The sequence below is a fragment of the Henckelia pumila genome, chromosome 2 (genome assembly GCF_033568475.1).
Source record: "Henckelia pumila isolate YLH828 chromosome 2, ASM3356847v2, whole genome shotgun sequence".
NCBI classification, from domain to species: domain Eukaryota; kingdom Viridiplantae; phylum Streptophyta; class Magnoliopsida; order Lamiales; family Gesneriaceae; genus Henckelia; species Henckelia pumila.
The window spans coordinates 25,585,888-25,601,788 of NC_133121.1; the positions used below are offsets into that span (position 1 = coordinate 25,585,888).

At 28.8% G+C, this 15,901-nt stretch overlaps 1 protein-coding gene across 1 annotated transcript; it reads left to right on the forward strand.

Moving 5' to 3' along the window:
* The first annotated feature begins 3,082 nt into the window (after window positions 1-3,082).
* On the forward strand, window positions 3,083-6,250 carry LOC140882855 (CBBY-like protein). The gene is made up of 8 exons (XM_073289073.1): window positions 3,083-3,487; window positions 3,682-3,752; window positions 4,145-4,303; window positions 4,870-4,936; window positions 5,204-5,299; window positions 5,482-5,528; window positions 5,689-5,769; window positions 5,969-6,250. The coding sequence occupies exons 1-8, from the start codon at window positions 3,149-3,151 to the stop codon at window positions 6,090-6,092; spliced, it is 984 nt and encodes a 327-aa protein (XP_073145174.1). The 5' UTR covers window positions 3,083-3,148; the 3' UTR covers window positions 6,093-6,250.
* Window positions 6,251-15,901: the final 9,651 nt, after the last annotated feature.

The following is a 15,901-nucleotide window of genomic DNA, read 5'->3' on the forward strand; positions in this document are numbered from 1 at the left end:
CATGCGACTAAACGGAGTAGCCCCTAACCCTTTAATAATAGTAATATATAATGAAAATTATTGGATTTTGATCTTTTTTCTTTTCTTTTTTTTGTTGACATTGTGGATGGGGGTTGTAGGGTCTTGAACTCAATACCTCTTCCATTTTTTTGGGAGATTGATGCCACTTAGGCTAGAAGCCTTGGGCTGGATCTTGATCTTTATTGTATACCTATTCTATATCTATATTATAAAGAAAGAATATCATTGGGTAACTACTTTGGTATTGTCACCCTAATTATACAATTATAACCTTTATTTTTTGTTATTTACAAATATATATTTCATTCAAACTTTATTCAGAAAAAAAAAATTGAAATTTGCTTCTAAAAATAACTAATTTTTTTTCAGTTAATAATCCCACAAAACTGGCAAAAACTTTTAAATATTTTTTTTAAAAATAAGAGATAACTCTGACATTTTTTTCCATATATTTTGTTACACACACGTGTGTGCACTGTCAGGATCGAAATATTGCTGCTGGGGTAGAACAAATAGTGAGCTGCTACTTGTTCTGCTGAAAGACTAAAAAGGCGTCTACTGGTCTAGCAGTGAGTTTAGCAGTGTTAGCCACTGAACTCTTCTTTTCTCTAAATCTCCAGAAGTTAACCAACAAGATATGGTTGTGCGTTAAAGGTCAACTGGGAGATTTGACTAGCATCATCTGGATCTACAGGTGTATGAGAATGAGTATAAAAGCAGTAGATGACACAAAGATTGTTTTTGGATGTTCGGAGACTCAATTTCTCCTACGTCACCCTTTATTCTGGTTCTCCAAGAAGTTACTACTAGAAGACTTTGAGTATTACAACCCTTGCAACACCTCACCTCAGCTAGGACTTATTCTACTGCCTACAACTGAGACTCATAGTATCTATAAATCAGTTCTCTACTAATTCTTACAAGAGTGTTTTGGTCAGTTCACAAAACTGATTAGTTTACAGGGGTTGTACAACTCAACACATAATACAAATGATCCTAAGAGATTTGGTATATCTTGATACATGTGCTAGTGTTCTTCGGCTTTTGTAAATGATATTATTGTGTAATCTTTGAACTTTTCTTGAATGTATGTATATAACAACTGAAGGTGTTCAGTTGTTCTTTGTAAGTAGTATGAGTTCTTGTAAGCCGGTGGCTTGTTCTGTACGATGTGGTCTCTCTTTATAGCTGCAAGATAACGGTCGTCTTGATTCAAATACATCCGTTGATTAATAGCTGTTTTCTTGTCGTTTAGTTTACTGTAGAGAGGTACATTGTGGATGCGCAAGTCAGTGTACTAGAGACCTTTGGGTAAAAGCTTGGATTGGTTAATAGGATGTTCTGATCTGGTCTGATCTTCTTCTAATGTCTGTTATTTGAGTTTTTGTTTCTGCTGTTTTGAGCTTTTCTGCTTCGCGGTCTTTTGCTTCTGTTGATGTGCAAAGTCGTTTTGTTAAACACCAAAACTTATATGATTTATTTTTTTAACATGCACCAATCACCATTCCATTGCTATATATTAAGTGTAAGAGGAGCTTGATACGTTGTTATGATCCCTATTTTTTTAGCCCTTTGATTTATTTATTTTTATTTACCAACATGACATCCATCATTGTATCTCTTATTTTTTTAAAAAAAAAATTTACGAAAATGTCACTTACTTTTGTAAACTTGATGTACATCTATTATCTTTTGGTGGCTAATTTGTTCGTAAAAACTCTACATTTTTTTTTCATTTTTTTTCCATTTTACTGTTTTTTTTTTGTTTTTATTTAAATAAAAAATTGTGCAAACAAGCAACACGTGTATCAAGTAGTAATTATATATTAAATGTGAGGAAGATATGGTACATTGATACGACGACCTACTTTTTTTTAGTCATTTGATGTTTTTTATTTATAAAAATGTTACCCATTTTTGTGTTTTTTAATTTTTTTATTAACGAAAATTTCGCTCACCTTTACGAATTGAGAAAATTTCGAACCTACCCATGGGGTTGGTGTGGAGTGTTTTGATTGGTCTAATTATGTAGGTTCCACATGATTTTATGTGGATCCCACATGATTGGACCAATCATGTGCTTCCACACCACCCATGGGATATTACCCCATGGGTAGGGTCGTGGTTCACCCATGGGTAGGGTCGAAGGAACCACGAATTGATTTACATCTATTGCTCTTTGGTAACTATTTATTAACGCAACCACTACATTTTTTGATTCTTTTTTCCATTTTTCTATTAAATAAGTATACATGCCTCAAAATGCAAACTCAAATTATCTTTCTCCATTAATAAGATTCAAATCAAAATTTTAGTTGAAAGCAAAAATAGCAAGTATTTTTTTTTTCAATGTATAAATCACAGGAGTTTCGGTAAAGCCATCTGGGCTTGGAGGATTTGAGTCAATTTTATTTCAAATACATGTCTTAAATATATTGCATCATTTTGCTCAAACTTTATAATGAATACGTTGTTCGAATATATTTTTTTTTCATTCTCTGATATAATCGTTTATGAAATTCGATATGATTGATCTTGATACATAATTTCCCATGTTATTGATACTAGTGAACTATGCACACATGTTGTGTGTGTAAAATAATGACCATAATTCATATAAGTGAACTAGTGAAATGATTACATTAATTTTCTTATTTCATTATGCATTTAATTATATATATTTTGATATAATTACAAATGTACGTGAGAGTTATGACTAAAAATTTGTATGAAAATTTTAATAAAAATTGATAACTAAAGAAATTTGAGAAAAAAAAAAGAGAGAGAGAGAGAATAGAAAAAAATATATAATTTAGTCATGTGAGATCCAAATCAAAGAAGATATATATAAAATATGATGTGCCTAGTTATTTTTAATTAATATATAATTAAAAAACATTTGTAAAGTTTTAAATGATAATCTAATCTTCACATATTTAACATTAAAAAAATTATTCGAAGAAAAGGAGGGAGTTGGAGTCGACATGGTTGGTTGGTTAAAGTCTTCTGTTGTTCTGTATGAGGATAACAATTTTGTGACACAAATGAAACAAAAAAGAAAAGATAGTTACACTTGCAAACCAAATGAAAAACTTAGGATAGAGCGAAAAGTTGAGAGAAAACTCCAATGGCGGCAACCCCTCTCTCTTCCCCCCTCACAGCTTCATCATCATCATCGTCCTGTTCCACAAGTTGTTCAGCTGTATTTACCCGCCATTTGCCGCTGCCTTTACCCAAAAAGACTGCATTTTTATCATCGCCATCTTCTTCTTATGTATTGGGTGGTTCAAGATTAACTTGCCTGATATTCAAGAAAAGAGCTTTGAATGGATTTGGAGGGGTTAAATGTATGGCTTCTGCTGCACCTTCGGTTCTTCCGAAAGCCTTGTTGTTCGATTGTGATGGTGTTTTAGTTGACACTGAGAAAGATGGCCATCGCGTTTCTTTCAATGAAACTTTTGCTGAGGTAAATTGTTATTATTTGTCTTGGTTTTTCTTTTTCTTTTTGCATATGGTATATTTCGTGTTGAAATGGAGTGGATTGTGTGATTGTTTTTTTAATTGGATGATGAATAGAGGGTTGTCAAGTGGTTTGTGTAAGTTGTCTTGGTTCTGTTTCTGTGGGTTTGAGTCATCATCTTCAGTGGTTTGATTGAGCAGAAGGAATTGGGAGTGGCATGGGATGTAGATTTGTATGGTGAATTGCTCAAAATTGGTGGAGGAAAGGAAAGGTACATTTGATATTGATATTGTCCTTTTTTATTGTCTTATGTGATGCTACTTATATTGTTTGAGATTGTTCTCTTTTACTGCCTTTTCTCTGTCAATTAAGCTGACTCGACAATAACCTTTGGTCCATCCAGCATAGTTTTACAAATCTTCTGAAAGTGGAGTGATTGTTGTCTATTGAAGCTCTTCTGACGGAGAGTGTGTTTTGATGGAGAAGTTGTTTAATACAAAATTCGTATATTGTCGGACTTTGCTTTTAAAAAGTGTTTAAAGCAGAACCGAAAAGTCAGAAGATGTGGCTTTTAGAACTTCAATTTGAGCCTCCTTGTTTGAGATGATAAATCCTCTTTTAATGACGAAATTCTATCAATCGGCATTGTTTGTTGGACCTCAGGATGACAGCTTACTTTAACGATGTTGGCTGGCCAGACAACGCACCAAAGATTGAAGAAGAAAGAAAGCAATTTGTTGCATCACTTCACAAACGAAAGACAGAACTATTTATGGCTCTTATCGAGAAAAAGTTGCTGCCTCTTAGGCCTGGTGTTGCAAAGTAAGTTGTTGTCTTATCCTTCTGTGCAAGTTCATCAGTTTTGGACTAATGATAGGAGATGATACATTATAGTGAAAATTCTTCAAGTGTGCGTATGACAGTAGCGTTCTGCACAAAACTTAATGAGAATTCACTCTGCAACCTCAAAGATACCTTTTTCTGTGTATTTTGAGCGAGCTTGTGTCTTATAACTTCTCATCATCAAGACTACTAATCGAAGTATCCGATCAACCATAGTCCATAGCAGTCTTTTTGGGACTTCTCTGCCTTGGAATCATTAAGGATTGTTTGAAAGTAAGATGATCTTGTTTCTGGATACATTCCAGTTTTAACGAACTGAGTAATTGTCGTCAGCGAATTAATTATTTTCTTTAGCCTTCCCAATCTTCATGACTGACATTCTAATATTTAGTTTTGACATCTTGTTGTATACTCTGACAATTTTATTGCACTCGTACTGGTTCTTCTTCTACCAATATTCTTCGAAGTGTAAAATATTCACAATAAAAATATCATTTAAAGCAGTAGATTTTGGTAGCAAAAAGTCATTAAACTAGATTTGGCAGGTTGGTAGATCAGGCTTTGGGAAATGGAGTCAAAGTTGCTGTATGCAGCACTTCAAATGAGAAGGCGGTATGCACCATCAGGTTCTTAAGTTTTCTGCTGTTTCATGTTGACCTTGTAGATGCTTATCCACTACCTCATTGTTCTTTCATGAACTGTATTATACTTTGAAAAGGTATATCATCGACACGAAAAGCTTTGAACCAATAATCACAATTGACCATCTATTGAATTAGCGCGTATAATTATCAATTTTTTTTTGTTTCAGCCCTCTCATATACTGTTGGTTTGGTTTCCTCCCTTTTTTAACGGTTCTATAATGGGGGTGCAATTCAGGTATCTGCTGTAGTTTATTTCTTGTTAGGACCTGAGCGAGCCGAAAAAATCCAGATATTTGCAGGAGATGTGGTTCCTCGGAAGAAACCTGATCCAGTAAGCTTCCCATTCTAGTACATAGATAAATGAGAGATACAAGTCTTTATATAGGTTGAGAATATTGCTAGAAAAATGAACATGTCAGCAACAAAATTTTAATCTTATCATGCAAGTGATCACAATTTTTTACTGTTTTGCCTTAAAATGTTGGTGTTTTCACTGAAACGCTTCGTGGGCAGGCAATTTATCTGCTAGCAGCAGAAACACTGGACGTCGAGCCTTCAAGGTAGTGCCATTATATAAAATTCAGAATTTTTTGTTGAAGGGATTACTAGAGCACTTGTCAATATATTCTATGGCTTTACTAAGGAAACAACAATCTTTTGGCATTTTGTTGATGAATTTTAACTAATTCGTAATGGCACTTATTTTCTCATTCTTTCCAGTTGCGTTGTTGTGGAAGACAGCGCCATCGGCCTTGCGGCTGCCAAAGCTGCAGGAATGAAGTGTATCGTAACCAAGAGTGGGTAGGTTATATCTTTTATCACATCTCTTGAAAATTCCCTTTCAAAGGCATTGTTTCTTTCTTTTGTTCAGTTACAAACATATTGAAAATGAACTTCAAAGTTGATGAAACTTGACAGTTCAAAGTTTCACTCATAATGCCTTCAAGAAATAGGAGTTTTGGCCCTTCGCACATAGATTTTCGAACTTTGTGGATGACAGGTACACAGGCGATGAGGATTTCTTGAATGCAGATGCAGTTTTTGACTGCATCGGTGATCCTCCGGAGGAGCGATTCGACTTGGCGTTCTGTGGAGGCCTTCTTCAGAAACAGTATGTCAATTAACCAGCTGATCTATCATGTATATTTTCTTTAAGCAGTTGTATCATCATCATTTAAATTCTCCATTTGATTTATCCAGTTAACCACGATTTTGGACATCTTTAATCCAGACACAATCATGTAATTATTATAGATTTATTGTGATAAAATTACATTATAGAGCCCAAAGTTTCACTGAAACAAAGTTCAGATAATAATATTTGCATGTCCATGTTTTGGCCTTTGGGAAGTAAATAATTTGTTCAGATAATAATATTTGCATGTCCATGTTTTGGCCTTTGGGAAGTAAATAAAACCTTTGCTCTTCTAAGCAAGCAATAATTGCTTATCATATCATCAATTGCATATGAAATCACAAAAGAGCTAGCTAATAAGCCTTATAGACTCCTTACAAACATATTAATATGATTTTAACCTGAAAAGAAAAATAAATATTCAATAATGAAGAAAATATCTTTATTTTTTTTAATAAAAAAATAAAGATAGCAAAAAAGAAATATAGCACATGCACCCGTCTTACCCGATGGTTCCATAATTGCGTTCACATGTTTGGATTAGTATAAATATAAATTAGAATAATATAATATAATAATAGGTGGCATTTTGAGCATGAAAAACTAAATTTCCGAAAAAATATTTATATACAAAAAAAAGATATTATATTAAAAAAAAATTATTTGTATTAGAGACAAAGTGTTGTCTCGAGCTGGAATGTGGACCACTTAACATGACAAGCTGTGTTTCAAACGGTTAAGTCGATGTCACCCACATAGTAGTGCCCTGTAGTGGGTGGCGTGGCAGATTTTGATTGGTTAAAATTAGTTGGCTTCACATGAAACCCACTGATTTTAATCAATCATGGGGTTACACGTCGTCCGCAGAGTAGTACCCTGCGGGCGGCATGAACAAAACCGTTTCAAACCAAATGCGGTTAAAATATTGGCCATTTTCTTTATTGGATTAATAGTACAGTTATTAAAGTGTTTTTCCAAAAAAATATATATAATAAAGATATGATGATGTAATTAATTGATTTTGAAAACAATTTTAAAAATATTATTAAGATTGTCATATTTACGCGGTTGCATACGCTGTAAAGTTGGGTAAAAATGAAAATCAATATTGAAAATTGCTAGTCAATATAAGTTTCGGAAAGTCACGTTCCAACAAATAACAATTACCTTATTTCACAAACAATTCTAAAAATTTCATAAATTGATACTTGAAAATTTAATAATTCTATAAAATAAATTTTTTTTATCTCAACTTAGATCAGTCTGCTAAATTAATAATTTTAATAAATTAATAAAATAATAATTTTTCGCAAAAAACCATGTGTAGAGATCTATGAACTTGTCAATTTCATTAATTAATCATTAATGAATAATTAATAACTCTATCGTTTGGTAGGTATGATGGGATAAATAATACATAGATATTTTTTTCAAATGATTGATAACAAGAAGGATTAAAAAATGAAAGACGTGGATAAATAATACGAAGGGATAAAATACATGATATTTGATATGATTTTAACAAGGTGAATTAAATTTGTGTATTTTTTTAGAAGGACCAAAATACCCCCTCTACCAATTTTCATTTTTTCGATTTATTTATTTGTTTGAAACAAATATTTTGTTAAAAATCAAAAAGTTATCATCATTTTTCTTCTGGAAGAATGCATAAATAATTTTAAAATACATATTAAATTTTGTTAAAAATTATAGCATTAGATATTCTTTTCAAAAAAAATTAAAACTGCAGCCATTTCTTCTTCTTCGCACGTATTTCCTCCAGAAACTAGGTATACCAATCTTATTACAGAATGCAGACGACCTAAAAATACACACAAAAAATATGTTCAATTCATAACTTTCTAATATTGTTATTCTCCCGAATCGCCACCACCGCCCACTGCCATCAACTCTTCTTCTAAATTTTCCTTCCACTATAAATATTTATCATAATATTTATCAAACAACGTAAAAAAAAAAATAACAATAAAAAATTAGATCTGCATAGCCCAAAAAAATTACCCCTCTTTTATCCATAATCCTCATTCGCTCATTTTGTTATTATTATTATTATTGTTATTTTTTAAAAATAAATTTGAAATATATTCATGGTTAGATGAAAAATGAGATTTATATCGTTCCTTACCCGTGGAGAGAGAAAAACAACCATTGGTTTTTGTGATTTTTTGGAGGACATTATAGTAAATACATACTTTAATCATGAGTACAAAAATTTATCACACCTTGTTGATGGGTTGATTTGTCATGCAAATTAGCTACAATATGGGCTTTTTTCTAATTTCACGGGCCGATTGATTTAGCTAAAAACCAACCAAACATTGGATATTTGACGGATTATCACCATGTCACAGGCTTATCCTATGTATCAAACACACCCAGATAAGTAATATAATGTAATAAAAAATAAATAAAAAATGATAGTGAATTAAATATTTGATTTGATTGATGGATTATAATTTATTGATTTGATTGATAAAATTTTATATTAAAAAATAACAAATTACCATTTTACCCTTTTAACAATAAATAAAATATAAATAATATTATTTATAAGGAATAATATAGAAATTTAAATTAAATGATTTGATTGATGTAAGATAAATAATTTATTATTTGATTGATGTAAAATAAATATTAATAGATGGATAAATAATTTGATGAGAAAAACGTGGGTTTAATAGGATAAGTTATACACATATTAATAATATAGGCTACCAAACGGATTTAGTAAAAGCATAACTAAGATAATTTAGTAAAAATTGATTTTATTGTTGCTTATTTTTCTAGAAATTTAGATCCAGTAATTTAATTTGTATCGTTGATATTTTATTGTTATTTGTTTATACGGTGAATTTTATTTGATTTGTCTACACTAGGGGTGCAAACGAACCTAATATGTTCGTGAGTTTTACGAGCCCACTCGATAAATATTTGATTCGTATTTGAACTTATCGAACTCGAGTCGAATTCGAACATGTTCGAACTTTTTTCGAGCCGAGCTCGAGCCAAAATTACTCTGTTCGATAGTTTTAGAATAGTTCGCGAGCCTTAATATTTAATTAATATAATATAATTATATAATAAATACATATACATTTCGAACTGTTTTGAACATTTCGAGCTTTCCGAACCATAATATCCGAATATTTCACGAATAGGTTCGAATATTTTGAACCGAACTCGAACTCGAACTTCATTTCGGGCCGAACTCGAGCCAAAATATTTGAAATTATCAAACTTTGAATCGAGCTCGAACTCGAATATACTCTTATCCAGCCGAATTCGAACATTAAAATTTTGTCATTATTCGGTTTGATTCGGTTTATTTGCACCCCAGGTCTACCCAATGCATATATTTATTGAAAACAATGAATAGCACTTAAGTTTTATAAATATATTTTACAATAATTTTAAATATTAATTCAAGGAATACAACACAGATGTTAGTGAAAACCGAAACATGATGACTTTTATGTGATTTAATTTAGGAAAATTGCATTTCTCACGTCGTACATTTTTTAAAATTTTGGTCCTTTATTTTATTAAATTTTAATCTTAGTCTATATTTCCTGTTTCTGGTAATTTTAACGATTTCTTATTGGGAATATTGATATCGCATACAATTGTTAGCCAACAAAATAAAAACAAAAAAATCGGAATGAACTTAACAGTTGACACCAAGGTTCTAAAAAACGCGAAACGCTTCAAAACGTGAATGTCTAATTTCAAAATTTTCAAGTTTAAACGAGATTACTACAAGTTTAAACGCAAAAAAACGTTTTCAAATTTTATTAAAATTTTAATTATATTAATTTAAATAATAAATAAAATGATAAAATTAGCATAAATTTAATATTAAACGAATAAATTTCAAGTTCTTAAAAACATAAAAGTAATAAAATTATATTAATTAATAGTTTTCTACATATCTAAAAAATAATATAATAAAAATAAGCTCATTATCAATTAATAATATATTCTAAAAAGCGTGAAATGCATCGAAGCGAGAAAGTAAGCAAGCGTATGTGGTATTAATACGAGCTTAAACGAAAATTTTTAAATATCTAACACAAATTAATGGAGTAAATAATGCCTAAATATAATAAATTTAACTAAAATGCATTGATTTTTTTTCCAAAGTCTAATTCAATTTATTATATCATTCATTTTATATCAGTTATCATCAAATACAAACAACTCAATTTAACTAGACTACTTTAAAATATTAGTATTAATATTCTTCAATATGTACTGCATATACTCATCATTGGTACACTAAACTATCCAAGATTATACAATTTTTACATTACTAGCATTACTTACTAATAAATTTGATAATTCATGTTCTTTCTTCGTGTTATTAATCAATTTTGGTATTTTAAAAAATTGCACTTAAGCGTATTTAATGACACTTAATATGATCAACATGTGTTTGACCGTTTTTAGCCGAAACGAGTTTTTTTTTACTGTTTTTAGCCGAAACGAGGCGTTTTTGAGAAGTTTCAAGCTTAAACAAGGTTTAATCAAGTTTTTAGAACACTGGTTGACACAGGCACCGTTTGGTAGCCATTATTATTAATCTATGTATAACTTATCTCATCCAATCTCGCGTTCTTCTCGACATATTATTTATCCATCTATTAATTATTAATTTTATATCAATCAAATCATCAATAACTTATCTTACATCAATAAAATAATTTAATTTAAATTATTATCTTACCCTTTATAAATAATATTATTTTATATTTTATATATTTTTAAAAGGATAAAATAATAATTTAATTTTTTAATATAATATTTAATCAATCAAATCAAATATACTATAATCAATCAATTAAATCCAATAATATAATAACTACCATTTTTTATTTATTTTTTTATTAAAATACATTAATTATCCATATATTATTTATCTTATCACTCAAATCAAACGATACCAAATATTAGGGGTGATCACATTTTTTTTTAAAATCGCCCGAACCGACCACCCCGCACCGCCCCGCACCGTCGTATTTCATTTTTTGAAATAACTGCGGTTTTAAAAAAAAATAAAAACCGCCCCGCCGCTATGGTTCGGTTATAATTTTTTGCCCAAACTGCCCCGCACCGCACCGCCGTGTATAGTGGTATTTAACTAGGGTTATATTTATAGAACATTGTATATACATTATACACAATAGATTCGATTCTATGCCGTCTCCACTCTCTTCTCTCCCAACTCTTCTTCAAAAAATTTTTTCCTCTTTCTCTCTTCATAATCTATTTACTACTTCTCTATACAAATATTAATAATCAACTTGTCTAAATATATTATAGTTGATTAACTTTTTTTTGTCGCTTGATTGTTATTTTATTTAGTTTTATTTTGTTTATTATAGTTTTCATTCATTATTCTAATAATTTGAATAGCTTTATTTTTTTTTTCATTTTACCTATCATTAAAAAAACCGCGAACCGACCGCAACCGCTTAAAACCGTCGAAAACCGCGAAAACGATTTTACATACAAAAACCGCAACAAAAAAATTATAATAAAACCGAACCGCAATTGGCAATTCGGTTTGAATTTCTTATGAAAAATCGCCAAACCGCACCGTGATCACCCCTACCAAATATATATAAAAAGACAAACATACAAAGCAACATTTTCCATTAAATTCGTGTTCGCCATTGTACTCTTTAATAAAGCGTTAATTTCTCAATTAAGTAATATCACTCTAATTTGATAAAATTTTATGATGCCAACATTATAATTTATAGGTGTTTTATTCTAGTTGTATTCGACAAATGCAATTATATATATGTAAATTCTTAATGTTTTTCTAATCATATTTTTCTAACAAAATTGAAGTTATAATCTACTATATAAACATTTGCTGTTTGCACAGTGTTTCGATGAAAAATGTAAAAGTTATTTAAACAAATTCCATATATATATATATATATATATATATATATATATATATATATACACACACACACATTTGTAAATAAATATTTTTAAAACTTATGAATATATGAACTTATTTGTATTGTATTATTTGGTAAATTTCTTGAAAACTATTAACTATTAGAATTTTAATACTAATATTTTATTTACAATTTGAAATTTACCAATTTAATCTTAAATTTATGATAATTATATCATTTTTTTTATTGTTTCACTTAAAATTATTAAATTTATAATGACAATTGGAAATGTTTTTTTTTTTTTCCGTTTAGTTCATACGGATCTCGTTCAAGATTTAAAAACTTGAAATTTGAACTCCACTTTTAATACACTGCATATTTTTTAGAATGTTATCACACGATTTAAGATACCAAGATTTATATATATATATATATATATATATATATATATAGAGTTTTACGAAAATAGTTTTGTAAGACATATTGACACAATCTACGTGTATAATATTTTTTTAACATAAAAATTAATATTTTTTTTCATTAGTTGGGTTGCAGATTTATATATATAAATCATTGTTTTAAAAGACGATGCCTAGGCGCTAGACGATTACCCGATGCCATGATTTTTAGACAGTTGATTCTTTTTGGTGCTATTTCATTACTCAGTCGCCTAGACTGCCTAATTACCGCTTAGGCGGCTCAAAATCCGTCTAGACGGGTGGCCTATGTTAATATATAATATATATTTAATTTTATTTTAATTTTAAACTTTTTAAAAAGATTATTTGACAAATTTTTCCATCAATTTGTATCAAATAAAAATTTGAGATAAATTTAGAGTTTGAATTATATATATATATATATATATAAATAATTATTGGAGAAACATTAAAATGAATAAGAAAATTAGATATTTAAGCTAAAAAAAACTTATAGGACAAATTAGATATTTAGGGAGTGTTTGCAATCACAAAAAAAAAAGTGATTGTTACATTTTGACTTAAAAAAATCACTCTTGTGTGTTTCTTAAAGTCAGATTATTGTTAGCTTATGTTTAACTTAATTGAAATATAAAAGCTAGTCATATGATGATTATGATTCTCCAAATGTGATTGTAGTAAAAAAAAAAAAAGTCAATGCTAAAATCATTGTAATTACTTATTTATCAAATACTACCCAACTTTGATTTTTAGTTTTTCATTTTTGTTTTCAAACACTACCAACTTTTGATTTTTCTTTACTTTTTTATAATCTATAAATTTAATCACTTCTACAAAAGTATAATTTTTTGCAAACACTACCTTAGACTAACACAAAAATTCTTGTGAGACGTCTCACAGGTAAATTTTGTGAGAAAAATGATACCATTTGAAATTACATAATAGTAATCCATTAATAATTTATCTTATGTAATCTCATGTTAAGTTTGTCATATTATTTATCTATTAACTAAATATTTTATTTTACATCAATCAAATCAATAATTATTTATTTTACATCAAATAAAATCATTGAATTTAGATTATTATATTACCTTTAATAAATAATATTGTTCAAATTTTAGTAATTTTTAAAAGAACAAAATAATAATTTATCATGTAAAATTTCATCAATCAAAACAAACAAATTATTATTTATTAATCAAACCAATCATATTGGATTATTTACTTTATATTATTATCCAATCTTTAACTTTAAACTGTACCAAAAAATAGTGGCCTACCCAGATTTTTTGATAAGAGGGGGCGAACCAATAACTTTAAGAAAATATTAAATATTAACTTTATATCTTTTACGATAACACTATCTCATATTTCACTTTATGAAAATAATTTATAATATATTCATTATCAACTGTATCAAACATATCTCACTCAATATACGATACCAAAATATTATTTACATATTATCTCTCAATCGTGATGTTTTGATGATTTTTATTATTCAAAAAATGCTCACTACAGTTGTACTTACAATGGATAATAACCATGTTAACTTCAAAAGTAACTATATCAAATTAAATAATTGATGTTTCTTCGATTAAATGATCGTTTTAGCAATTTCGTTAATTTCTATAACCTCCGAGAATTGATTTTTACATATGTCAAAAATAAATTTGTGAAGTTGGTGTTCAAAATACACTATTATTATAAATAAATCAGATGATAAAACTGAGTAAATCGAAAAAAAAAATTCTTCATCATAAAAAAATGAATTTGATGGATTAAAATATATCAAATATAACAACAAATTCGTGTTCACCTTGTCAAAACGATTGTTTAACTCTCGACGTTTTAAATATATCACTTCATAAAACATTTCAATACGATAATAGTGAAGATTGATCATTCTTTCAATAATTTGTCGTGATCTCCAAATTTGTATTTATTGTAATTTATTTAAGATTGATCATGATAATAAAAATGAATGTGATTCTTAATCATTGAGGGGAAGTTATACAATTAAATTTGTATTTAAAAAAATATTATATCTATAGTACTAAATTTTTTTCAAATCTCAGGAAGGCGATCACACTTTTTCGTGACCATGTAGGTCCGCTACTGCCAAAAATATAATTTTTTTTTAAATATAAGTTATACAAAAATTGTGATGAAGCAAAAGTATATCCAAGATAGTTATTATTTCGAAATTTCGGATTCATTTTCAAATTCCTCCATTATATGGATATATATTTTAAAAAATATACAATAATAACTCTCGTGATCATCACAGAAAGCATACTTAACTCTAGGGGTGGAATAGGGTCGGGACCCGTCCCGTAAACCCCTTATCCGACTCCCGTTCCAAAAAGAATCGGGAAACTTTTTTTTCTCCTGATCCCGTACCTGAAACATTTCGGGACCCGACTATTCGGGATCCCGTCAGATAGGGAGAGAAAATCCCGAATTTTTTTTCATGTTCAAGATTTCGTTCAAAAAATAAAAAAATTTGATAATTTTATTAAATATACTATTTTGAAACTTATATTTATAAATAAAAATAAATTTTCAACTTAAAACATATAATATTAAAATATTTCGGATAATGTTTCAAAATTTTGTTAAGAAAAAAATTGTATCGGATAATTAATAATAAAATATTCGAATACAATTACTAAATAAATTTTGTTAGATAGATTGTTAAATTAATCTCTTGAGTCTTGTTCTACATATTTGTTTTAATTAGATAATTATAAATATGAATTAATTAAATTATTAATTTAATTTTTAAAAAAATTACACAAAAATAAAATGACATTTCGTGATTTTACAATTTGATTGTGCCAACAATAAAAATTATGCAAATTAAGTCCACAATTAAGTGTTATATAAGTTGAAACCTAATAATATTTAAGTTATTATATTAAGAAAGTTATTAATAAAATATAATATTATATTATTTCGGGACGGGTCGAAAATCCCGTCGAACTAAAGTTTTATTTCCGATTTCGCTCCCGATATTAATCGGAATGGGAAAAATCCCAAAAGTTCAGGTCGAAAAAATTTCGGGTTAGGATTTTTTCGGGACGAGAATGAAATTCGATTCGGAAAATGTCGGGATTTCAAAAATTTTTGCCACCGCTGCTTAACTCATTCGTGTAGTGTTTGCAACGAGAATAATTTTTTATTGATTCTTTTTCTAGAAATTACAAAGAATTATTTATAATATTATTCAAGTGGTCCTCGTTAATCTCAAAGTAGAAACCATTGGAACCATCGATTCCTCTATACATTTCTGACAAATCTTTCTTCTTTTTTTTCAAAACCCAAAATCAAGCTCAATAATCTTCAAATCTCAACATCGCAGTATTGATTACTCCTTCAAATTCGTTAAAGAAGGAAAAAAAAAAGAAAAGAAGAAGGCA

Coding starts and splice junctions, on each gene's coding strand:
- LOC140882855 (XM_073289073.1), top strand. CDS start 3,149: ATGGCGGCAACCCCTCTCTCTTCCCCCCTCACAGCTTCATCATCATCA. Junction 4,304..4,869: donor CTTAGGCCTGGTGTTGCAAA/GTAAGTTGTTGT, acceptor TAGATTTGGCAG/GTTGGTAGATCAGGCTTTGG. Junction 5,770..5,968: donor TGTATCGTAACCAAGAGTGG/GTAGGTTATATC, acceptor TGTGGATGACAG/GTACACAGGCGATGAGGATT.